The 26,652-nt window shown below is 42.8% G+C and overlaps 1 protein-coding gene across 1 annotated transcript in view; it reads right to left on the bottom strand.

Annotated features, from left to right (window-relative positions):
- The window catches only part of LOC128300300 (semaphorin-2A-like), a 323,718-nt gene that overhangs the window by 84,087 nt on the left and 212,979 nt on the right, over positions 1–26,652 (bottom strand). The window contains exon 4 of the mRNA XM_053036319.1: positions 2,024–2,092. Coding sequence (XP_052892279.1) covers positions 2,024–2,092 — 69 coding nt within the window. The remainder of the gene's footprint in view (positions 1–2,023; positions 2,093–26,652) is intronic.

The raw sequence follows: 26,652 nt of genomic DNA, 5'->3' as shown, positions 1-26,652 counted from the left end.
GGTGGCAAAAGGCGACTACTTGCCGACTACCTTTAGAGCATTTGCATATTATCCTTCACACACATTAACAGGGCGCTCTAGATCGTTCATCTCATGTTGGAATTCAATCCTGGGAAATACGTGTACATTAGACTGCTTCCATCCTTCAACCATTCACTGGCACGAGGTGATTCTTTTAGTTCTTTATTTCCATGGTAAAACACTTTCATTGGTCCTCGACATGGGATACTTTAAGCAACTGCACCCATCTTCCAGCAAAGATCAGGAGAAAGTTTTGTTGAAAATTTATATTATCCCAGCTTGCCACCCGTACGTTGCTTTGCAACTAGTTTGTTTTGTAAGGTTCTGCCGAGGTGTAACGATCAGGAAAAAGGAGATGGCCAACGCTGGCTGGGCGGCAACAGTTAAGAAGTACAATTGATGGGATACGTCGGAAGGCTCGAGAGCGTTTCCTGCTAGGTTATGGTACATTTTTTCTCCCTTTGCAGCAGTCTTCCCGGACTATGTGTTTCAAAGAATTATTCCTTTCGCACCTACACCTATTAAGAAGTTCTGGAACCTCTTCCTTGCGTCCTTTGTGACCCGGTGTGTCTGAGTTTTGGGGAAAGTTCATTCGTTTTCCTTACGGTGAAACGGGAGAAACACGAACTTTGCCGTCTCCCGTCTGCGGGAAAATTCATTCAAGACGTTTGTGGTCCGTGAAGCGGCATGGTCGGACCGGCGGCCATTTCAGATAAAGTTCAACATCTGCTTCTTCTGCCCCGATACACCACACCACACTTTGAGCGGTGGTGGTGGTGGCGGCACTTTTGAATCTTTTCCACACCCCTCGTGGAAACACGGCCTTCCACTTGGTCGCAAGATAAATGGTCGACAGATTGCAATTTATTTGCTCTGGTGCACTGATTTAAAGTGCGAAGTGGAGAGCGCTCCTCCTCCCACCAAAGAACAAAAGTCATACAGCACATTGCCGGGGGTTGGATTGGGGGGGGGGGGGGGGGGATCGATTTGAGAGCAAAAAAAAATAGCACTCTCACTCCTCCTTCAAGTATCGTCTAGATGGACAGACGACACGAAGACAACCGGATGATACAATGGTAGAAAGTTTATCTACAGCACGGAACCGGATCCGGCAGAACTGCCCTTCCCCGCAAAAAGGGAAATGCAACAAGATACAGATGGTTACGACGTTACAAAACGAAGGCTGAATAATGGGAGGGAAAGAATGGCTTTACAGCAATGTGTCTGTCCAGTTACTGATGTACTTTTTCTCCTTTGTTCGGTGCTATTAACATGTTAAACATCGTACCCAGAACATGCATCATTCAGATGAGATGCGTCTGGGTAATTTTTTTTTGTAGCTGGAACTCTTCTATTATTTATCAGTATCTGAGACATTAGGCGTCGCAAAAATGTAGTGTGGAGTTTAGAACGAACACTTTTCAGTTTTACTCCACTGAAAAATGTTCTTACTAGCTGGTGAGACTGTGCTATTTTCCGATCTCCGATTAAAGCAGCATTATTTCAGATTATGTCGCACACATCATCCTATTTGGTACTTTAAAACCTCAAAATGTCTCGTGTTCTGTGATTTCTTGCCAGTCTTCACTTTTTGCACTCAAAGCTGTAGAATTAAATCCTTCGAACCAGGGGTCTAAATCGGATGACATTTAGACCTCTATCTCAAACCACTGGGCGCCTCCATCGATGAACATGCTGCAGGTATCCACAATACTACTGTCACAATACTGTTAATCAAGTAGCACATGCTAAATGTGCGCTTTTTAATAACAAAAAAAAACAGTAATATTTTATGAGACGTAAAAATGAAATGATAATCGCAGAAATGTAAAATAAAAAGATTTTACAATTAATACATAATTATTACTGGGGAGTTGTCTAAAAATCGCATTTCAAGCTTGACAAGCCTTTGAAAACAACGTTCTATGCAAAGACTGTTTAGAAAACACAGAGGAAAAAAGGTAATCGAAATCGAAACAATAACGTGCTGGTTGACACTTACCTCGCTTTTGCCTTTGGAGACACAGTTCCGTATGTCCGAGCTGGTCGGATCCAGCACGATAGTGTCACGCTGAAACGAAAGGAAAGAGGAGCTCATTAAAGCTGTTCGATTTCATTACACACACACCCCCACTAATTGCGCAATTGCGGAATAGAGCAAAGAACCTTGGAACACAACCTTCCATCTAGTGTCCTTCGCTTACTTAAACCCTCATAATCCGTACCCAGGCATCCATCATTACGGGATAATCTCCACGGGCGGGTGATCGAAGGCGGGAAGCGACACAAGGGAAAACTACCGAAGGGTACACACAGATTAAAGAACGATGTCATCGCTAATTAACGGCTAACGAAGATGAACTGTTTACCGACAGCAAACAAACAAACAGACTAATAGCAAATGGTCACCTGTCTCCTTCCCCCGTCAACCATTCCCGTCCGCTTTGACTTCAAGTGGCGGGCAATTACGGGGAATCGGGAGTTGTTTTCCCCCTATGGTACGGTGCAGATAATGACAACATCCGGGCACATCGAAGGATATGCTTCATTATTTAATCATACTATCCATCCAACCGGGAATCGTCCTCGTCCTTCGTACTCCTTACGTTTTAGAAGACGCTAGTTTAATTGAAACCACCGGGAATGAAATTCTAATCAAGGTGTTTCTACCGATCACCATACCACAATGTAACGTGAACGTTTTTCTTTGAGCCATCACCACAACAAATGCCAACTGTGATTGAAGCATTAGACTTTTTTCTCCAACAAAGGGAGTTGTGGCATTTAGAAATGGACAGGTGAACGTGTCAGCAATCACTGCTATCGTTGCATTTTTATGCCTCTTTTAAAGGTTTTCGTTCTTGTGTGGTCGACTGTGGTTGCTTCGATTGAAGAATATCGATTCGACGACGCCGATGCCACGCACCCACCCACCATTCGGTGATGCCACACCGATCTACATGCCCTCGTGCATAATTGACAGGTAATTTACAATAAATCAAAGAACCTAATTAAATTTTAAAACTCGCTCTAGCGTGCACTCAAGGACCATCATCATCACCGAAACCGACCAAACTTTACGTTGTCGCGCCATCATCATCTCCCGGACCACCTTCGTCTTCTAGACGAAGAAACGCATTTTCTCTTCTTCTCCAGCTCGTTAATGCTCGTGGCGGTGATGTTGGTGAGACACGGTTGGGTGAACTGCGGGTGAAAAAAAAGGTAAGATTGCTCCCATCTACCTCCCCGGGTAAAAGGGTTGCTTTGGTGGAATGAAAATGGTATTTTAGTGAAAATGCCAATCGGAAAATCAAAAACCCGCAACACCCACAGGGGTCGCCGCGCGTACGGAAAACGGGCGCGTTGTTTCCACGGTAGGAATGAATGTGAAGCGGTATTTAAACATAAACGTGTATGTTTCTGTGTGCGTTTGCGACATTTCCCGGGCACGTTTTTCCTGACGCGCGGCGTTATGATTATGGGACGTCGATATTGCACCAAAGAGAGTCGCAGGCACGGATATCGCGTCTGCTAATTTGTTCCACACCGATGGCTTGGGCCACGGACGCAACCGATGATGGTAATAAGAGGGTGGTAGCGTTTGTGTATGGCTGGGTGGTGGTGGTGGCGGTTTAAAGGACCGAGAAAATATTTTGTCCCCAAAAATGACTGAACGTGATAAATCGGTCTCCGTCTCGTTAGTGCGATAGGGGTAACAAGGGTTGTTGCTTTGGATTTTTGCACAAAAAGGAGCAGAATTTCGCTTTGTTGTTAGGGGAAAATTCGATTTCACATAGCAGATGGTATAATCGGGAGTAAATTATACTTTTTTCGCATTTTGAAATAATAAATGTATTTACTTTCAATCGTTGAATTATGTGTTGCATAACATTTTGTTCATTAAAGATTATTTGGAATTGTTGTGAAGGATTATTTTGTAATGCTATGTATTATTGAATAATTATCAAATGGTGTATGGTCTAAGACAAATATAAATTTTTAATGTTACCAAAATTACTTAAATTAAACAAATATATTATAATGTTTGAAACATATTAAACAAATATATTATTACGTTAGTAATAATATTATTGTTGGATATACAATAGTTTTCATTCAAAGCAGTGGTGAAGAATTCGATCCATGAATGAAAACCGGAAAGGGAAAGTTTTAGGACAAATGAGATTTTAATCAAGTAGCCATCCATAGAGCAAAGGAAGTGAAGGAAATGAAGTTCAGTCAGTAACCTCATCTAGAGAGGATCAGGCCTATAATAGATCGAAGTTCAAATTATTAGTTAAAAATAAAATCAAAACTAGAAATCAACGGAAGGAGTTTGGATTTGTTACAAGAAAAAAGAACACAACGTAGGGTAACACACGCCAACAATTATAATTGTTATTAGTTATCCTTAGTGATGCAAATTGCATAACTTCGAGCATTTTGTAAGGAGATCTCTAACGTTTTTAACTCTCACAGACAAACTCTTTACTAAATTCCTTTTTTCAACATTCAAAATAATTGAACTTGACATAATTATGCATACTTAATCAGAATTGATTTGGAATGAAAAAACAATACTATTCCAATTTGTAGACCAAATGTCACCGAAACAAGCACTGCGAAATGCAATATATTTCCGTGTAAATTAACTCTAGGGGGCATTTTTCATCAACACCCTCTTACGTAAGCGGCTTATGGCCGCCTATTAAAGGCCATTGCCGCTTGCAGCAACAATAATCACCACACCCTTAAAAAGCCTTTATATTACAACAAGAAAACATTTAAAAAATGCGCCCACGTACACAACACAATCACACGGACCCTGCTCCCCTGCTTTCGCGACCCGCAATAGGCCAACCGTTGATTTATCTACTGAATTTATTCCAACTTTTAGGACCGTCAATTCCGATCGAAAACGTAGAGATTTAATTAAAACCATACAACCCCTCTGCGGGCTTCGGGCCTCGACCGGCCCGGAATGAAAACAACAATTCGATAATTCCAAAATAAAAACACTTTCACTGGGATTCGCACCATTTGCGCTGGTGGCGTGCTACCGGGCGCCGTCGTCTTGAGAATTTCCCACCGACGTGGGGAGGAGGATGTAATAGAACACAGACATCTCCGTGCCAGGCACCCCCGTAGCGGTAATAAGGGAGGAAAAATGGCACATGGCCGTATGCCGCACAAACGGCCCAAAACCGCACTGTTTTTCCCTCGCTGCCTTTTACCAGTGGTATAACCGAACGAAAATACTTTATTAAAAGTTTTTACAAATGCTGACACTAATTAAAATCGTGTTCTTTACCAAACACTTCCCTGCATCTTCGTGTGGCCTTCATGTGCCTTCAAGGAACTGTCGGTAAAGTTCCAACTCGGAAGAGATGGTGCCGTTTTTCCCCCATCCCGGAGGGCATTTTCATTTGCAGGCGGATTTTGGCCTGCCCTTCCGTTGCGGGGCGTTGCGTTTGGCACATTTGTGTTGAATATTTATTCGCGATTAGAAATTAGAAATTTTTGTGTTTGTACACATCTTTCCACACCGGCTGGGATAGGTGAACCCGGGTGAACACAACATTACTCTTGAGATCGGTGCCAGAAGGCAGATGTTTTCCCGGGAGTGTTCCACAGAAGGCGATATGGGGTCGGAGTGTCGGCTTCAAAAGTATCGTTGATTAGGAAAACACGGAACACGTTTTCTTGGTTGATGGAAGTTCGTGCTACATTCATGCGCAAAAGTCGAAACCGATTTCCCAACAATCAAACCAGCAGGCAGGACAGGTGTGCAGTACAGAAGATCGGACGAACAGGGGACAAAAAAGGAAAACTTCCCATTGACAAATTGGAAACTCCCGGTGACGATTTTTGCCCTCCGGGTGATTGGTGGGTGAAATTAAATTAGAAACAAATTTCACGCCAACGTCTGCCCTCTCCCTCTGGTGTGTTTGTCTGTGTCAGGCGCTTTTGACACCTTGGGAAGGAATTTTCCTGCCGATTCCCTAATGATCTTGCCTGCTTTCCTGCATCACTAGCACTTCCGTCTAAAGAGCACTGCCAGGGCATGTTACGTGTGTAAATGTTTGGTGTCCTCTCGTCCCCGTCGATAGGCCTTATGGGATTATAAATTGAAATCATTAATTAGATGTGATTGTGATTAAGAATCGTTGCAAATTGCAAACTTGTTTACAGGTTTCGCTGCGAGGGTGTTGTTGTGGTCGTGGTTCCTTCTTCCGCGCAGCAATCGAAAGAAGTATGCTTTCTAATTACATACGCATTAATTTCTACACCATACACACACTTGCCACTCCGGGGCCAGAAGGTTAGTTTGATGCTTTTAGGTAGAGAGAAGATTCAAGACGTCCTGGTTCCAAACTCCAACGCTATGACGTCCCGGCAAACGGAGTCCTATAGCAGATGGTGAAAAGTCTTGACGGTGTCGCTAGAACTGTTTCTCAGACTGAGTGGACAGTAAAGTTTATTTTTGGAACAACAAATAGTATGGAAATTTAATTTAAACTGTGATTTTTAATAATATCTCACAAACTTCCAGGAAAATCGGACTTCAACATCGAGAGATCAAACAACTTGATCATGATCATGCAATTTGAATGTCAAAAGTATTCATCTTGTATAATTGTAGACAGAACTTTTGTTTCAACCCAACACGCAATATTCCACTAATTTCCATTAGGGCAGCATTTGACCGGCAGGCGTGGTTTGGGGGACGCGAAGACAACCTACAAGAAATTTATCTTGAACCGTATTTTCGACAAGCCTACCACACACACACGGGTGTTTGCTTTAGGATAAAACGGTCTTTTCCATTCGGAATGGGGTGGGTGGAGCAAGAAAAAACGGGAAGCATCATTAAATCAACCACAAACACGGAACGGGAAAAGAATGGATTCACCTTCTTGTTTGATCACCCTCTGGGCGCTGTAAATTCAAACTCCTTCCCAAGGAACAAAAAAAGGTCGATGGGATCGCGTCCACACGGTGTTGGTTGTTCTTGACGCTAAGCCTTCCTTTACGTTTTTCGCCAACACGTTCAAACGGCGTTCCTTGAGGCTAACTTGGCAAAACGGATGCTGGCGAATTTCTTCTACTGCTGCTGCTGCTTCTAAAGGTAAACAATTGGCGCTCACACAGTCTTTGCAAAGGTCGTCGTGTGTGTGTGTTGACAGTTTAATGAGGAAAATAAAATTTCCACCTTTCATCGGGCCACTGCGCGCTGTGGAACATTACGAAACTCCGGGGCAAAACCCGAAACACAATGAAATAATTAGATAGCAATCGGAGCGAAGGAGGGCACACAAAAAAGGTGTGAACATTTGGTCCACCTTGGCGGCTGGAGGGTTTGTGTTTTTGGGAGCCCGTAGGCACTTTGCAAAGTTCCCCCCGTCCTCCGGGACCCCCGGTGGTGTACAGGTTTTTCATTAGTGCACCAAAGCTAAAGAACGGCCCCCGAAATGGAAAGCTTCCGGTGTGCGCGAATTTTTGGCCAAGAAAATTCGAAACGCCACAAGAAGCGCTTACGGTTGCGAGCAGGACGGTGGATAATTTGTGGTTGTCGTGGCTGGTCGTGGCAGAGCGGACCGTCTCTTTTCCATCGGTTTTACGGAAATTTGTCTAAATCATCGTCTCAATAAGTGCCTCCCGGGGCGGGGGAGAGAAGCGAGTGGAATAATTAATTACACCCATCACAGGCAGCCAGTCGGAAGATGGTACGCGGCGATAAGTTTATCCGATCCGAAGCGTGATCGCGAAACTTAAGCGCAAGTGTGAACGCGTAATCCATTTATCAAAATTCAAACACCGCGGGCAGGAGGCTGATGGTCCGATGCGTCGAACTAAAAACAAATAGAATTTAAGCAATTTACAGCAGCACAACCTAAGCAAATCCGGTCGTAATCCGCCGTGTCAGTGTGACACCGGGGGGTTTTGTGCGATTCTTTCAGCCGTTCTCGGTGGCTGAGCTCTATTCCAACACTAATGTCTCATGGAGTTTTTCTCTTTCCCATGTTCGACAAAAGAAATAATCGTACTTAACGCTGTGAATATTTAAAACAAAAGCGTCAGAAGTATGATGGACACGGTGGTAAATTTTGTTGATCGGATTAGAAATGAAAACTCCAAGGAACGTTGGAGCAGTGTTTTGGGAATGGAAACACCACCACTAGCGGGGTACGTCTAAATCACAGCATCCGGTAGCGAAAAGGATCTTAATTCTCCCGTTTAAGCTGATAAGGCTCGTGAAAATTGGATTGTGAAGCTAGAGTCGTACACAAAAGACAGATTAAGACAGTATGAGTACAATAGTAATATCAAGAGGTGTCAAAAGAGTTATATTTACACATTAAAATAGAACATTTCTTTACAGTACCCTAAGTATGGTGGAAATATCGCTAAACACATTTTAGTTGGAGGCGACGCATAACGTTACCATGGTAACATTATTTCCCACATCCATGTATCATTTTTTTGTGTGGAGCATTTTTGATTTCACATCTTTTTCTTTAAACTTCTTTCTTTCGCTAGGCCTTCTATGATCCCCTCGCCAACAATTTATTTTTCCATGCATACTATGGTTTTACCAAATGATTTTTATACGTATCGACGTACACAGACGCGCAATTTGAGAAGGTTTTTAATTATTGCCCTTGGGTAGTCGCGCAGTTTTCTAGCAGTTTTCATTCGGAACCTTTACAAGGTTCTCAAAAAGATTTTAATTTTGGTCGGTGATACGGTGTGAACAGTTTCTTAAACAACAAAACTGATACAAAATCCTATTCGACCCGTACGCAGCACTCACCTCTTCTTCTATCGGCACAACTTTAAGAGATATGGACCTGACATTTATGGCTTTCTTCGTCTTTGTTTATCCGTAGCTGAATATGCAGACCGAAGAACGGGAGATTTTGGTCCCGATCCGTTCCTGTGAAGACCGGCGTCGCTACCATCAAGCCACCATCCAAGTGCCAATAAGACTGGACTCATTATCCTGATTAATACAAATCAAGGAATACCAGAAATGATTATTGAATTGATTATGAAGATAACAGCATAGAAAAGGATACTATGTTTTATAGCAGCTTATAAAAGTATTTAAAAAGCTGTTTAACTGCATGATTCGCTGCAAATTTTCATGTTTTTTACTAAAAGAAATGCCAGAGTGTTTCAGGAGCAGTTGATTCATCTCTGTTGTTTACTTCTCTGAAACAAATTTATCAAGCCAGGCAACCAGGAGTCTGTAGTCAAGTCCCAATGGTCAAGATACCATCAAATGCTAATAGACAAAATACGTAATATTGTCATAAACTTCAGGAGAACATCTTTTGTATGAAAGGATTGGTTAAATCATAGTCAACAATCGTCAGTTCAAATCATCCCAGCCAAGAGTCATCTTCTTGATCATTGTACTTCACCGGATATTTCGGGTTTGTAATTCCAGAATTGTTGCCGTCCATGTTTGGAGTTTTTACGAGACGAGAAGATTTTTGTAGGGTAAATATGTTTTTACAGAACGTCTGTGCTTCAATAATCCATTACACATGCTGAGCGGAATATCCAGAGATCTTGGCCTGCTAATTCTGGGCTTTTTTTAACTATATTTACCCATAACCTGGATAGTTGTTCCTGGCAACGAGGGGTTGGTTCCGTTCAATTGTAAATTTGTACTGGTCCTGTTGAACGAAGACTGGTGCCGCTACCAAATATATTACCAGGCACATCAGATAAAATGGCACCATATGAAATCTAAACATGTTACTGTTACCTGTGCCTGTTACTGGAAAGGCATGACTCATATATACTGTATCGGTGGAAGAAGTCAGGAAAAATCATTGGTAATCAGTGGTACCTGTAAGCATAGTAAGCAACCGTGGATATAATCTGACGTACGAATGTTGAAAAGTGCTTAAGTGTAATTTGGAAAACATATGTTAAAATGATATGTTGTACACGAGTTTCACAGTCCAAGTAAGCGCTGCACGCAAACAGGACGCGTCTTATATTTTTACAATACATTTTATTCGTGATAACTGACCAAGGTCCGGGACTAATCAACAACAGTGTCTAAATATCTAAAACACGATGCAAGATGTCCAGATCAGACAAATGGCTATCTCAGACTAAGAGACGAAGCCGCTAAGGCACAATGTCTGTTAAAGCCTAAAACAACAACAATAGCTCTTGGAATATGCTTCGCCAAATATGAGAGCCAAAGTGGCCTGTGGTGAGAAATTTAATAATTTATTAAACTAAATAAATTAAAATTAACAACTTCCACCAATTCGGAAGAAAACCTCTTTTTAAACATCTTTGAGTTTACGTACACAACGGAATTCTGTTGCAGAGCCCTGTAACCGGGCCGATTAGCTAGTAGAATAACTAAAAAGCGGGTCGCTCGTGGTTACTCAAAGTTTGTGTATAAGTGTAACTTGAGCCGTATCCATTTTACTCCTTCCTGAGAGAAAAGATCTTATAAAAGTGACTAACAAACCACACACACACACACCCACAAGGGTGGAATCCACGCGGATTTTAGATTTACATTCTAATGGGAGATAAAGATTGGCATGTGATGAAATGGCATACTATGTTAAATTTGACACTCGCGAATGACGATACGTCCTGAATGTATCCTTGGATCCACCCTTCTGTAAGTAACGCGAAGCGAACAAAATCTGCACGTGAAATTCTATTCCATTGTCAAAAAACCCCCCCGATAAGGAAATGATTGAAAGGGACGGTGTTAAAGTGTAACCATATCATAATCTATACATTATCCGCAGTTCGTTTATCACCGGTTTTCTTCGAACCATGCGGAGTTGCGTTTGTGCAACTCACACCGCCTGCTTCGAGACTTTTGGAATGACAAAAGGGAAATGAAATGTACGCGTATCATCTTTTTTCATGGTTTCCTACGATTTTCCGGTACCGTTCATGAAATATGTTCTTTTTAACGCCGAAAAAAAAAAAAAAGGTACGCAATATTTATCTCATTCAACCGTACAACTACAAATTGTCTTAAAATCACGCCGTTCTGTGCTGTAATTTAAATGCCACCGACAGAACAGAAAAAGGCCATAAAATGGCTATAAAATCTTGTCATAATTTTAATACCATTATCGGGCCGAATTGTTTCGAATAGATTGCCAACTGTTGTGCTCGACCGAATGCCAAGCATATGCCTACCAGGCATATAAGTTTATGCATGATAAGACCCCACACAAATCTAATCCCACCGACGACTGCCACAGCATTCATTATGCCGAAGGTTGTAAAAATGATTGTGACTTTAATTTCTGTTCTGCCTTTCCCAAAGCACATCCAGCACATGTGCCCGCCACATAAACCCCGCGCGCCGGCTTGATGGAACGCAATCAGTTATTATGAACTGTCACACAGGAAGAAATCAGCATAAATTATGATTTACATGCTTTCGCCCGGGATGCCGGGGGGGGGGGGGGGGGGGGGGGGGGGGTTCTCCACTGCGTACGGCAAAGGGATGGAAAATTATTGAATTAAATTCGCTCCTAAAACGAGTTTTGCATTCGCATGACTTCATATAGTCCGGGTCGAGTGGGTGGGATGGGTGTTGGTTGTGTTTTCGGGAGGCGGGGGATTTATGTGTGCAAATATTTGCTAAACTGTGTACTGTGATGAGTGGGCAACTGTCACAAAATGCTCCCTTTTTGGGCACCGGCAACATATTTCCAATGGTGGTGCGGTTCGGGGCAAGGATTTCTCAATTCCTGGAGGATTCACTACCGCTCGCAGGGCATGTGTGTTGTGTGCCGGGGAGGAGGTGGCCACGTTACGGGGGAGCCGCAATTACGCATAGATAATTAACACATCTGAGCGAACCGGGCTTCGGTTCCATTTCAGTGCTTTGGGGGGCGTAGGTTGATGAAACGGACTGCCATCGTATATTATGCATCAGCAATCAAGCATTTCATTTGCATTCGTGCCGGGAGAGATACGGATTGACATTTGGATTTAATGCTCTGCTGTCAGCTGGCTCTCGTAAGGGAGTAGGAAATTTACAAACAACAACAAAAAAACACACAAGAACAAGCATAACGAATCACATTGCACATTGAACTTTCTGCCATCCGGAAATCCTGTGCTCGCCTTCCGCACTGGCAGTAACACCAATTACTGATGCGAATGCGAATGTTCGAACTGCTGCGAATGGGAGAAATGCATTCAGATGCATCAATAGAAACTCCTTCCCTTTGATATGCAAATACACGCAAACAAAGCCCTTTTGTTTGCGTATGAAAATGATTTAATGAGCAACACAATTCTTATCGCTTCGGGACGGCTTACGCACGCGGCAATAAGTCGATTCTGCCTCGTTAATGAAGGTATTCTTTCGTTGGTACGATTATCTTGAGTAAGCTGCTTTTTTCTTAATGCACGATTAAATGCACGAAAGCAAAATTAGCAATAGTTTGGAGACTTTTTCTTCTGTGAACAGTGAAAGAGCAGATAACCCCGAGGCTACTAGATCGATACAAAAGCAGTTTATAATTATGAATAGATTAGACTGAGAAAATAGAATAATCGACCAATACATAATTCTTTTGATTTAATTGAACAAAGATGCAGTCACACTGTTAGATAATTTTAATTTCTGATAGCTTTAAAAAAGAAATCCAATTAATTCCATCGAAAAGAAAACTCAAAAGCTATCTACAAGGACAATTTTTCAAGGATGAAACAGGCTGTTCCTGAACGAAAATAAATCAATAAAACACAACATTATGCTTCCCACCTTACGGAAGTCTGTTTCGGAAGTCGAAGGCACACCAAAAACCAAAACCACTCTTTGAACGAAGCGCTCTTGTAATTTGGGAAATAGGCAAGAAACCGCACTCGGAAAGAGACAGCAGAGTATGTGGCGCAAAGCGTGAAGAACTCAACGAAAAGCGTCCTATTTTAGTCGAGACTCACTCGACCTACTCAGACGTCCTTCAACAGTTCCTGTTTCGAACCGTGTTCTGTATCTTGCACAGCGTTCCCACCACAGTGCACGCTGGCGGCCACCAGAAGTGCAGTGCAGTTTCTTTGCAACAACAAGAGCACTTTCACTTGCTTTGTGGGTTGTTTGTGTGTGTGTGTGTGGAGATTTTTTCATGAAAAAGAAAAGCCGAAGAACAGAGGAGAGCACATACCACATGTCACACCACGTCAGGATGAATATTTGTCAATTTATCTTGCCCGGTTCATCCGGTTTTCTGTGCAGTGTATGCTGCTGCAAGGTAATCCGAAGCTGCTACCTGGTGATCATGCTGACAATGTACGTCCCTCAATGACTCATCAATGTCAACGCTTCGTCCGAAGAGTCAGACAGACTCTCACCGAATCACGTACATGAAAAAAAATGACCAAAAAACGTGTCGATCGATTTTCTTAGACGGAACGACTGTAGTGACATTCTTCGAAGCAGTTTTATGCAGGATTATTACTACAGAGATAAAGTACTGTAAATTGTTTTTTTTTTAACTAAAATACTATCTTTCTTTTTTTAATAATTTTTAAAATATTTAAAATCAATAAAGTACCTCCCATCGGTTTTATTTCCATGCGTAATTAAACCATATTCCTGGTACAAAAATCAAAATGTATTACCGCTAAAAGGATTCACTTAGCCGTCGACGGACGGGTGCGGGTTGGACGCACGAAACCGTCCCTGTTTGCATACCTCTACGTGCCTGCATAATTAAAGATGCGATAGGAAACAGGAAACCCAATAAATGGAGAGTTTTTCCCGGTTTGTTGGTGTACCGAGAGAGGGAAAGAGAGAGAAAAAACCCAAAACCCAGCCCTGCATAAAACAAATCTCAAAGGGAAACAAAAACTAATTGGCAACGTTGGCCGTACACCAACAAAAAACAAAAAAAAAAAGCTCCACTACCGCTACCCACCGAGAAACACGGCCCGATGGTGGGAGATGTGGTGTACAGGATAAGCTGCAACATTTTCGGCCAAATAAACACGCACACACGTGCTGCAAAAAGCTGCGGTATAGAGATGCTACTTCATGGGATGGGATGAGAGAGGAAAAAAAACGGAAATAAAATGACCAAAATTCCCAGCTACGAAAAAAAAACAAACCCCACACTCAACCTCCCAAATTCCCATCACCACCTCAACCTTTTCGCCGCCGATTACCGAATAAAAGGGTTCTGAAAGCGGAAAAATTTTCTACTAAATTTATTATCCTTCACTCGCGAGATTTTCCTCAGATCTTTGGCGTGTGTGTGTGTGTGTGTGCTGCCTTTTTCGGTTCCATGTTTGCACTGACTTCCGTTGAGTGGTGGTGATGGGGGGAGGGTTGCAGTGATGGGGTGCTTATGCTCAATTGTTCGCCGTTTCGAAGTCGCTAGACGGTGGAGTTCGCGGTGGAGTACACGGTGGAAATGATTGCCCGGGTCTGTTATGTGGGTTCTTTATCCGGCACACTTTGTGTCGATAAAATAGACAGCAGAACAAAAAGGAAGAAGCACGGGGAGGATTTTTTTTTTACACTCAAGCCAGTTTGTGCTGCGGTACATGGGGCTAGCTAGCTAGCAAACATGTCTGTAGAGATTTCAAATTAGCAGGTATGGGAAAACAGTGTTTTTTTGTTTTGTATTATCCCGGTTGTAACCAGCGTACCGCTTGCACTTTATAGCGTGAAACAGTGTAATGCATTGAGCGGTGGGAGGATAGCGTAATTGTGAATTATTCGCTGTTCCAAATTTGCAAAGATATTGATTTACGATGCTTGGTGGAAAAAGTTGTTTCACTAGCGAAATTTATTATTGATTGCGAAATATTGTCCATTTTATGGAGCCGAGCGGAACCGCAACGTATACAGTTCGAATGCATTCGGATTTTGAGACCGCACAGAAGAGTGACACGTAAATATAATAACTAGAATTGGGTAAAATGGTAACTTTCCACTTATTAGTATCTGTATAATCATTTTATGATATCTGATATACGTTTTCTGATATGAAGATAAACTTATTCTTGGAATTCTTTTAAACGCTATAAAAATCGATAGTTTGATCGTTAACGGAGAACTGAATTTTATACATTAATGACTGAATTAATAATTAAAAATAATGTGCTTTAATGCAGACGAAACACTATGGTCCAGTGGTGGACTTAAGCTCGAAATTTAATATGTCTGGATTTGAAAACAGAGCATATTTGTTGAAAAACAAGGATAGTTAATTAGATAGTTAGTTAGTAAAGTTCTAAAATTGTGATTAATTTCATCTATAATCTGGAAAAATGTCACTATTTGGAAATCAGTGGAAAGCTGCGTTAAATGTACGGAAGTTTACATTAATTTGCCTACATATTGCATATACTTTTTTTAATTTATTCATCGGTAGAACGGCCGTAAACATAAAACTTATATACTTGTAGGAAATGAATCACCCTGTCCTTGTGACAGTTGAGGCGAGAGCTGGCAACACGGTTGTCAAAAGTAGGATAACGAAGATCAGAATCTGTTACGAGAACTCACCGATGTCGGATGCACCTAAAATAAAAGGAACTTACATTTTCGATAATACCGGTTCCTACATACTTATAAAACAATTTACTTTTTAACATACTATCGCCTTATCGGAAAGGGATTTTAGTCTAATTCCTGTTTCCACTATTGTTACTTAGTATTAGATGTTTCTGGCAGCACTGTCCTACAATATCTACCAGAATGCAAGTTACGTATTATAGATGGTTCTGGCAGCACTGTACTACAATAACTGTCAAAACGCAAAATTTGCAAAAATAGGAAGCGTCAGTCGGAAATTTGAAAGGAACAGCAAGAGCAGATATCGGAATAACTGTGTAATATTAATAAAGAATGATATTAATAAATACAACAACTACTATAACCTATGTTTAAATAAATGCTGCTAACGATATTACTATATTCATTAACGATATAGCGGTTATTTTAAAAAATTGATACAGAAAATCCTGCGATTATTTCATTTTTTTGTGTTTGAAGATTAAACGTTTTTTCTGATTAAACGTTTCATGATAAAGGAATAGAAAAAAAAACTAATAGCAGCGCGATCTTTGGCCACAGCAACATTTATGCCACATTTTGATAAAGTTACCTTTATCTTTCCTTATGCGGAAAACCTTAATTCATTTGTTGATAATGTAACATATCGTCATGAATTATGATGCTTTCCGCTATATATAAAAGACACAGATAATAGAGCCATCTAAATATCCTACGAACATGATAAAGGGACGTGTTTTCATAAGCGAATTAATACTGAAATCAATATCAAACTAAATTCTAATAAAATATAAAAAATAAATGTATACGAAATTCGCCCGTTGATCTGAGGTGGAGCCCTGTACATTGTACATTTAAAAAATTGTAAGAAGATGATGATGTTTTAAAACATGTGAACATTAAGCTTCATTTAGATTGTGAACAGTATAATCATTACTCTGTTTACAATTTTTCATACCTTAAAAGCTCTGCTTATACTCTGACAGCACCATGAATATGATGAGTTAGTCACTACCATTATCTCTAATGGAACGATTCACCGAATGAGCTTGCTAACGTGCAAACTATTTAGTCTACAAACTCACATCGTGTGGCTTTGCATTTTGAAAAACAAAAAAATAAATCGTGTTCGTTCAAGTGTTTATGCAACAAAGTGAAACATTCAGCTCCAGATGGTGGTAAAACAGCCTCGCAGCACGAACCACCACCATCATTTGCATTTGATTAACGTACGTCCGACATGGAACGTGAAAGCAAAACCGCGTGTCAGCGCTAACAAGCCACCGATCGCCCGAAGAAAACCATCCCGTCAAGAAGCTGAACCATCTTCATCCTCAGTCCATTGAATTCGTAAGAGCTCACTCAGTCAAAATTAATAGCTAAACGGCCACATCCTGCTGCAAGCACCAGCAGTACACACGGGCGGTCGGTGAGCACTATTTAGGATAAGAAAAAGCTCTCCTTTATCCTGGGGCAGAGGATCAGCCAGAATGAGATGAAGATGAGAAGCAAGCCAACAACAAACAGCATCACTAGTTGCTTTGCGAATAAACAAATCACCTTCATCAAAGGCGAAAAGGATAACGATGGTGTATCACGCCCTCTAAAGCTTGGCTTCCGGAAAAGGAACCCCATCGTTTGGAGGGCGGGTAGCGGGACAAGAAAGTGCCAAAACGTAAGAAAAAAAAAACACCGTCCGTCACCCGCATTGTACCTCTCGCAAACGATTCACCACCATAAGACTTCCGTCATGTTCACCTTTTTTTTGTGTGTACGAATCTGAAGATCATCCCCGCGGCGAGGATATCGCTGTGAGCTATGTTGTTGCCCTGCTCCTTCCTGGAGCTGACCATTTTCACGTCTTCTGGTTCCCCTGCTTACGAGCGCGGACAACAATGGCTTATAATCTTATCGTCGTCGTCGTCGGGGGTTTGACTGTTCCGAAATGGTACGAAAAAAAATCAACAGCAGTAGGGATTTCCGGTGAGCTTTGCAAAAATATTCTTCCACAACCCGAACCATGGGGCGGACGAGAGGGATCGTCAAGATGATTCCTGGGAATATCTTCACCCAAAAACCTGTTCCCCCGGACCTCGGTTTCTCAGGATGGTGGTAACAAAACCGCTAGTCGCCCGGGCGAAAACATGCTGAAACATTCCCTCCGCGAACCCGACCGACCGGCTGGCGCTTCAGCGTCCTTCAGCCTTTAGCAACCGGACCGGAAAGGTGCAAAAGAAAAAGCTTCAACAGCTTCTTATTATTGGGCGAGCAAGCGTGAAAAGCGTGAACCGACACAGTAACCTTTCCCTGGCTGTGTGCCGGACCTTGTGCTCCAACAAGGCCAGGGATCTGAGATCTTTTGCAAACGGTAGCCAACGGTTGCCCCATTCCGGTTGCTAGAGCCCTCGGGCCGACGGAACGGACGGCTCTCTCCGAGGAGGATCCTTTCCGGTACACCTTTTTCGATTCATCTTATCGGTGGGGGAAGAAAATGAAAAGTCTTGGCTGTCTATCCGTTTGTGCAAGCGCGCGCGTGTGCCCGACGAGATAGAGCTGTACCAATTGCAATAGAAAGTAGAAGGAAAAAAAAGGAACAAGATGTTTCCCTGTGGATTTCACTTCCTTCCGGGTACAATCATTGAGGTGAGAAGGTAAGGTAAGAGAAGAACCCGGAAAAAAAGGGATGCATTACCCTGCAGTCCCCTCAGGGGATTGGCAGTGCACTGGAAAGGGAGCGTGATTATCGTTGTGAGTCCGTTTTGCAGACGGGAATGCTTGCTTGCTTGCGCACCCGCTGGTCAGCTTCAGGAGCTGCAGGACCTTGGACCGGTTCCCCCATTGTGGACGTACTTGTTGGGAGTACATTCCGTATTCCGTGCCCGTCGGTGCGATGAGAGATGATTCAACCGCAAACAAGTCCAACCAGGAAGCTGATGCGCGGGATAACGCGGCGACCGGGAGGTATTTCTTCTTGCTTTGTGCCAACATAAATTCTGAAACCGGCAGACGGCCAAACAAAAACGGCATACAAAGCACGGAAGATGCATCGCTGTACACTGCACTGCAAGCGGTTCTTCCGCTGGGTCGGATCAATGTCGGAAGGATAGCCCCTGTGAAAAGGGGGGTAGCGCAGTTGCAGCCGGCAGCTCGAGATCTTCTCGAGATATTCTCATCTAACCTTTTCTCGTCGGTGGTGTAAGTGTCATGATCCGTTTCGCGTGTTGTGCTCTCCTTCGCTGTACATATCGATGACTTTGTTATTTATCTACACGTCCAGGGGGGCCAGCTGTGTACCACGGCAACCGACGATTATTGTTGTTGATGCAGTGGTCGGAGCGTTGATGGATGTTGACTCGACCACAACAAATCGATAGAGAAACTTTAACAATTTATTTGTATTTTAAAGCAACTGTATGTTCTAAATTAAAGATTTAACTGTGTTTATGACCAATATTTTAATGTGTGTCGCCCATTGTGCTGAGAAAGGAAAATTGACATGTGTCAAAAACTGTCAAAACAACGTAGGGAAATAAAACCGACAAGGCGTGTTTCAGGAACGAGTCTCTTAATTTTTACTTGTGTTTTGGTATCACAGGAGGAGAAAAGGACTAAGTGATTCTTCGTTGCGAAATACAACAAACTGGTGTTTTAATAATCTAAGTAAATAATAAAATTCAGAGTTGTATAATTATTGAAGCTAAGACCATCATAAGCTTAATGAAATTGTCACCACTGTAGAAATTAAATGGCTTGTATATTTGTATAACGATAAAAAGGGTTTACAAAAAACATCTAAGAAAACACCTTTAAGTAAAAAAGAAAGATCATTAACCGTGTCCATCAAGAAAGACCGTATTCCGGTACCTTTGCGACTAGAATGTTGGCAGAATGTTGTTGCCCCGTACCTGTTGGGTGAAGCGCTCAAAATAACATTCCGTTGCCTGGTCCCGGTCCGGAAAATGCTTTCCGCAATAACACAGCGAAGAGACACCGTCTTAATCTGTCCACCACCGACCATGCCCGCTCGGAGCATGTTTCGCAAATTAGGTGAAATTCCCAAACCAACCCTTTCACAACCTTTACATTGGTGCTTCGTCTAATGTACCGGCAACAAGGATACACACCCGTACGACAGTAAAAATACGGCCCATCGGGGGAAAATCGCGAGCCTCTTGACGGTGGTGCTTGACGAGTGGATTACAAACTGCTTATTGCATCGTTAGCATGGAAAGCGAAAATGTCAAACGCACCGGGTGTGGTCCAACGGGGTCCCCGGTCTGTTTCGGGCACTTTGAGGACACGTGCAATCAGAGTGTAATCTCTCCCAGCAGGCTTGTGCGCCACGTTCGTGTGTGTCGCAGCGATGACGAGCACCGGATAATGGGTGGAAGTGGATAAATAAAGCGAGTTCCAGTAAGTAAGCGTAACACAACCAGTAAGATAACCAACAGTCCGCGAAGGAAGACTTCAAGAATTTGGGTTTGGAATGTGCGAAACGCTTCGAAAAAAAAAGGACGAAATTATTATTGAAAGAGACGGACATCTATTGAATTCATCGTGAGTATGCCGCTCGCATGAAGTCATTTACCACGAATGGTGTAAAAAGTAACAAAGAATACATAAAGGTTACTGTAGAAATGAAAGGATTATGTCTTTAATTTTCAAATTTAAGACTCCGGCAACAATTCTGTTATAGTAAAAAGTTGTATAAACTATACAGTATGTACTTTAATTGCTCTCATAATGGAGCATCAAGCGAATGGGTTGTACCTTTTTCCCCGGGAGTATAATAAAGTCCGACAGCGCATAACAGCGCTGCCGGCCGGTGTACACAGATTTAATTAGAACATTAAAGACCCGGGTCGCCGAAATAACATGTTCCCAGTGCTTTGCTCCTGCTTTCCTGCTTAACATCTCGATGCTCTCCGTTCCGGGATTGTGCCTTTTGTTGGAGATGCACTTAAAATAATTCCATCGGACACAACCCGAACCTTTCCAGGGCGATGCGTGAGTGCGGTAGGTAGGGGAAAGTTTCAAAGCCGCTCATCATCATCATCATCATCGTGAACTTAAATTTCGCTTGATGGAAATGTTGAAATTTTGGGAACATATTTTGCGCAACGCTCATTAACGCGAACGGCGAAACGTCAGGAGGCTCCATTAATACGCAGGGGGTTTTTTACACAAGCATCCTTCATATGTTTTGGAACTAAAAAAAATGTTGAAAATTGCATTAAAATTTTAAGGGACCGTATGGATATGGAACGTAGAAAGCAAAATACATACACTCTGCATGGAATCTCTTTTTAGTGAACTTAATCCGGGCACGTTTAATGTATCACACTCTTATTCGTTTTTGAATGGCTTACCTAAAACGAGAAGAAAGCGAATAAAATATTGTTAATAAACAATATAATTTGAAACTTTGCGACGTGAAAACAAATATGACGGAAACATTTGTGATCGTTTAATCACAAGTAAATACAGCTCATTCCATGCTCAAGCCGACACAAAACGCAAGCAACCCCATAAAGACAAAACCGTTTCTGCCGAACCTTATTAAACTCGAACTCGAGGGTGCGTGCCCTGCACCTGGCAACTCTCGCCTGTGTATTGCTTTTTACTTTCGCTCAAATTAAAGCCAACCGTGGCGGCACCGCGATCACCACCACGACAGCGAACGTTCATGTCAAATTTCATTAAATTCACCCAGCTACAGAGGACACATCGAGACCATCATATGCCACCGAAAAAGGCAGGTTGATGATGGCACGTGGAACCATTCCCGTTTGTGTGTTCTTGGCGCAGTTCTTGCTTCGGTCTATTAAGCGCACATAGCCACATTCCTTGTCTCAATTTGATGTTTCCCTGTTTGATTTCGATTTCATTCCCAATCAGCGTGTTGTTGCAACCGGTTTTTAATGTTACCTCCCCTCCCTGGAAAACGGCACCATGGCAAAGGACACACACACATTTGTGTCCCTTTTGGGAACGCGTTAGGGGTGCGCGATCTGAACAAGGATCGGGAGGGGTTCGAAGAATCGTCCCAAAAGAATCGTTTGTAATTCCTCACCGGGAAAAACGGGACGACGACGAGCACACATTTATCTTTTGCAGTTCTCTCTCTCTTTCTCTTCACCCCCAGATTAGAATGCAGGAAAATGCGTAAACCTCGTACTGTTGTTGTTGTTTCGTTTAGCAAGATAGGCACATCGGTAAAAGGCCAACCTAATCAACCCTTAAACGCTAGCACACAACCTCTACCGCTGTGTGTTTTAGGCATTCGATTCACGCGCACGACCAACATCGTTTGATAGCATTAATTTTAATACTTGTCGTACTTTTTACGGAGCACATTTTTCAAGGTCCTTCAACCTAATCTATCCAATATGTTCGCGGGGAGGGTGTAGTACGTGCCCCGACCGAGTCGGCGTAAATAAACAGTCTCCGTTTCTTTTTGAGGAAGGGAGTTTCGTCGGTGGAATGCAATGGGAAGATTTTTATATTAAAAACTGCGTATGAAGTTTGTGTTGTTTGGTGATGTAAGTGAACTTCCCATTACCCGGAACATCAAAACCCCTTCGTCAATATTAGCGGTGCCGTTTGAAGCACCACCCAAACCCGGAAAGGCGCAGCACAACAAGGGGTGTTGTTTTGCGCCGTTGGGAAATCTATTTCCAAATCGAACATCCACACGATGATGGAGGAAATGTTTTACCTTCCCCCGAATGTGGAAGAGTCCACCGAACGCTAATCTTATTAAACCTCCTCTGTTGAAGTACGGATGATTATGATCGGGCCTCTGTTTTGTTGCGTAGCAAGGTTATAGTTAGCACAGTGGGAGAGTCCTCCCGAGTGCAACCCGGAGGGTGTTCTACAGATTGCGATTTGAATAAATAAAAGAAAAACCGGAGCCCTTTTGCGATTCATTAGCGAGTGGACTTCAAACGAACGCTTCTCGCTGATAAGGCGAGTGTAGTGCTTTTGTGTAATGTTTGCTGAAAAGCAATGCGGGATGGGAGAAAAGCGGTTTTTTCGCTACATTTCGAGTGCTTTATGATGGTTTTGATATGCGAACCGGTTCTAACCGGTTAGTAACACCGATTGCAATCGACTATTTAAACATGAAACGCTCCTTTAATGTATGGTATGAAGTCTGCTGGGGGGAAAATCTTTCTCCGATTTTGAAAGATTGATTTCCCGTGTTGAAAAAAGCGCCAAACTGCCGGGAACTGCCAAAGCAAAACCCGGCAATTCAATTGCAGTGGAGAAAATTATAAATTTAACGCAATCTGATCTGATGATTGGATTGAGAAGTTAAATAAAACAAAATAAACCACAAAATATGTACGTCGTCTGCGTCTTGCTCTCTTCCACTGTTTATCTGTATCATGCTGGCTTTATGACCGATCGGGATACGATTGGAGCGAGTGTTCCCTCGCGTACGGTGTGAGCAACACGAAATTGATTTCCCTTGATTGCAGGTCGCAAAAAGTGATTCTGTTTTTTTCTTTTTTATTATCTTTCCTTCCTTAAGCCACACTCTGTCTGTGTGTGTGTTTGAAGGTAATGGAGAAAAATCAGAGGATCGTTAAACAGTTTCCACCAAAACTTCACCTTCCCGGCGTGGAAGATCCTTCCTGCGCTAGTAACTGCGATTCGCTGCTTATCGTCGTTCCCGTGTCCCATCGTCAGCATCGTCGTCATCATCGTCTGTTTCCACTCTCGCAGCGAGTGTAAATATTTTGAATCATCTTTTATTTATGGAATGCGTAAGCAAACACGCAAACGGCATAATGCCACTTAAGTCGACTACTTCAAACAGACTGCCGCTGCTTACCGTGCGGGTTGGTGGTTGTGGTTCTGTTTTTTTCTCTGCCGAACTGATTTATCTCGCTTTTCTCTTCCTGCCACCACGGCTATTACCTTCCTAAAGGTGAATAATCATTCGGAAACGTTTGAAAAATTCAATTGGCAAAAGGTAACAGGGCATCCCTACTAGAAGACGGTCTCTGATGATGATGATGGTAGTTGCAGACACAAAACGGTCGTCCCTTACGGTTGCCGACCCGGGGTGCCGATTCGTTTTCTCGACCATGGTGGAAAATGTGTTTAAATGGAACACTGTGTGCGTTATCCGCGCCGTGTCAGCATTAATCGTTGCCGCTCGCCTCTCCGCTTTGAGATATTATTTTTCCATCGGATTTTCTTTACGAGCAAAGCATACAAATCGTTCGAAATCAGTGTGTCATTTTGCGTGTCTGCTGTACCATCCTCCCCCCATCACGTAGCTACTGCAAGATTAAATCCATGTCCTTCGCATCGGGGGGGTACCATTTATATTTAAACAACTGTACGATGGCCGCTTTGAGCTGGCGTGAGGCCATCATCAGGCCTCTCTGTGTTTCATTTGCTAATCCTCGACTCCTTCGCCGTCAGTGGGCTTTCTCAGGAGGTTTGGTGGGTTTTTGCATTTTCGTATCGTATCAAGTTTCACTTGCCCATGCCGCGGGGCTAACGCATCTTGATAAGCCATCTTTTCATGCTGAAGTGGGCACACAAAACGGGCAGTGTCTTTCAAGCTTGTGGTGGAACAAAATTTTTACAATTGAACCGTACCTAGAATGTATTTATGGGTCGAGCATTTGGAGTTTGCAAAATAAAAAAAATAGCATAAAGTATGTAACAAAAAATAGAGAAAATGGTTGAGCAAACGGACACGAATTTATAAAATCATTACAAATGTTTTAGTTGGCCAAATCCACCACAGATGTGGACGGATTGTTTTAACATCGTGCGACGAAACCGAAAACAAAATGCGGAGATAAAACATAATAAATAAATAAAACGGATAAATAAAACAATTATTTTGCAACGTAAAACAAAAACCATAAATTTAATTTTTAAAAATCCTGTACCTACTTCTCACATCGTAATATTTATCAACAAAAGAAAATGTATTTATTATCCGTGTTTTCCGCCCATACGGCCAGAATTGCGTTCCAATGAGCACATTTTTTAACAGCATTACCATGCATTTACTACGCAAAATCTGATTGACGTACTCGCAGGATTGGTTCCGGCTGTTTCCCTAACATTTATCCCTGCCCATGCACCCAAGCGGTTGAAAACCACTGCTAAACGCCACAAAATACAGCGACTCCGCGCCCGTCAGACCACATTTCTCGTGGCGCATTTAAATGCCATTTTTGCAAGCACGAAATAGCTAGTTAGCATCGTTTCACGCACAATGAACACATCATTTTTTCTCCGACAAGATGATGAGCGTACCGGGATGAGGGCGAAAAGAAGGCACACTGGAATGGCACACTGGTCAATGATGTGGGCGGTCCGGGTATGGGAGAAAACCTTCCTATTACAATCCTCCTCCCCGATACTAAAACCCGATCCGTTGGGTGGTCCGTCCCGTTGCCGGATGAAATGGTTTCTGCGGTCATGTGTTCACTTTGGCCTCAAACCCCGTCAAACATCGCATCGTGTGTCAGAGAATCGTCTCGATCGCATACAATCGAGAAAACAAAACGCGCACGGTGGAGGGTGGTAGTTAGAGACTTTCTCCCCGAAGGCACGGAACACAATTGCCAGTGTTTTTTTTTGCTGCTGTTTCTTGAATACTTCCTCCAACATTTATACACCCAGCAGATCTGTAATCTGAGTGGTTTGGCTTGATCCTTGCTGGCGCCTTCCGCTTTTCATGCTGGTCGGGGGCGCGTCGGCGGCTCTTATCGTAAAACCCCTCCTCCTTCGAACTTGACTCCCTTGTCAGCTTCCATCGTTCTAATTTAAATTCTATCTAAATATTATTCTATTATTCCGGCCACTACCCACCCAACGTCTCGCTACATCACAGACCACCCTCTCTCAAGAGTTCGAAGGGAAAACCGTGATCTGCTTGCCATTGTAGCCCCCGGTTGGTTGCTGTCGGATTTTACAGCCCCGTCGGAAATGTACGTGGAGGATGCGAACGAAAGCATCCCATTTGTTGTGTGACATGCAGCACACAAACACCCTACCGATTTTTTCCCCCGTTTCTGCCCACATCAGCGTTTTGTGACAGATGATAAATAGACTGGCGCGCCGCTGCCACAGGCCGGCTTTTGCACAAAGTTAAAAGATCGAGGCACTGCAGCAATTGGAATATCCATTTCGGTTTCGGTTGTGTGTGGGTGCCAAGAGGATTGGCATATCTCGTATCCGGTCTCCGGTTTACCAGGCGCTACTGTGCCGTTTCATCCTGCTACCGAATCGAATTCTCCCTTAGACAACCGTTAAGCTTCTCCTGGCCGGAAAAAGGGCAGGATGCGTGGTTCCGTGTGTTTTTGTTGACTCGCTCGGAAAAGGTGGCTAAGAGAGTACACAGACTCCGCTGCTATCTGCGCTGTTAAATTGTTAATAAATTCACACTTCAAAAAGTGATGACGATACACGATATGAGAGCTTGTTTTCCGACCTGATGCTTACCCCAACCTAGCAGGTCCCTACCGGAAGGTAAGATAGCGCGGCCTGCACTCGACTCAAGCGGAGTGAAGTTTGGAGCGAGGACTGTTGTTTTGCTGCAACCCAGGTCCGTCCGGGTCCAGGTCCGTGGGTTCGTCTGTGCAATATTTTCTGGATGCAATATTATTTGACTGTCTGCCTGTCCTTGGTACGTACCGTGGCAGTACTCTTAATGGGCGTAAAGATAAGGCGCTTTAGATGCTCATTTAATGGTGTTAATTTCCCGTGTTTTTCCAACAGTTCGAAAACGAGGGTAGTGTGAAATAGATATAACGGTGTACAATTATATTACGAACCGGAAGGACAGTTCAGAGTCAAAGTGAGACTAAGTCTGTTATTTATGGTCAAAGTAGCGAGCTTGACTTTAGTCACAGCAACTATACAGCGAGGGGAAATGTGGTTACATTAGTCAAACATTTACACCACGCTACAAGGAAATCCCATTCGATTTCGACGAAAGAACCATTGTCATTAAAAAACCCACACCCAACCCCAGCGAACACACAGACGTAACACAATTTGACAGGCATAATTCGATCAAAATCACAACCATCGGCGCTAAATTTCTTTGA

Source organism: Anopheles moucheti, chromosome 3, assembly GCF_943734755.1.
Source record: "Anopheles moucheti chromosome 3, idAnoMoucSN_F20_07, whole genome shotgun sequence".
Taxonomy (NCBI): Eukaryota; Metazoa; Arthropoda; class Insecta; order Diptera; family Culicidae; genus Anopheles; species Anopheles moucheti.
The sequence above is the reverse complement of the archived record's forward strand: the minus strand, read 5'-3'. Positions and strand labels throughout refer to the sequence as shown.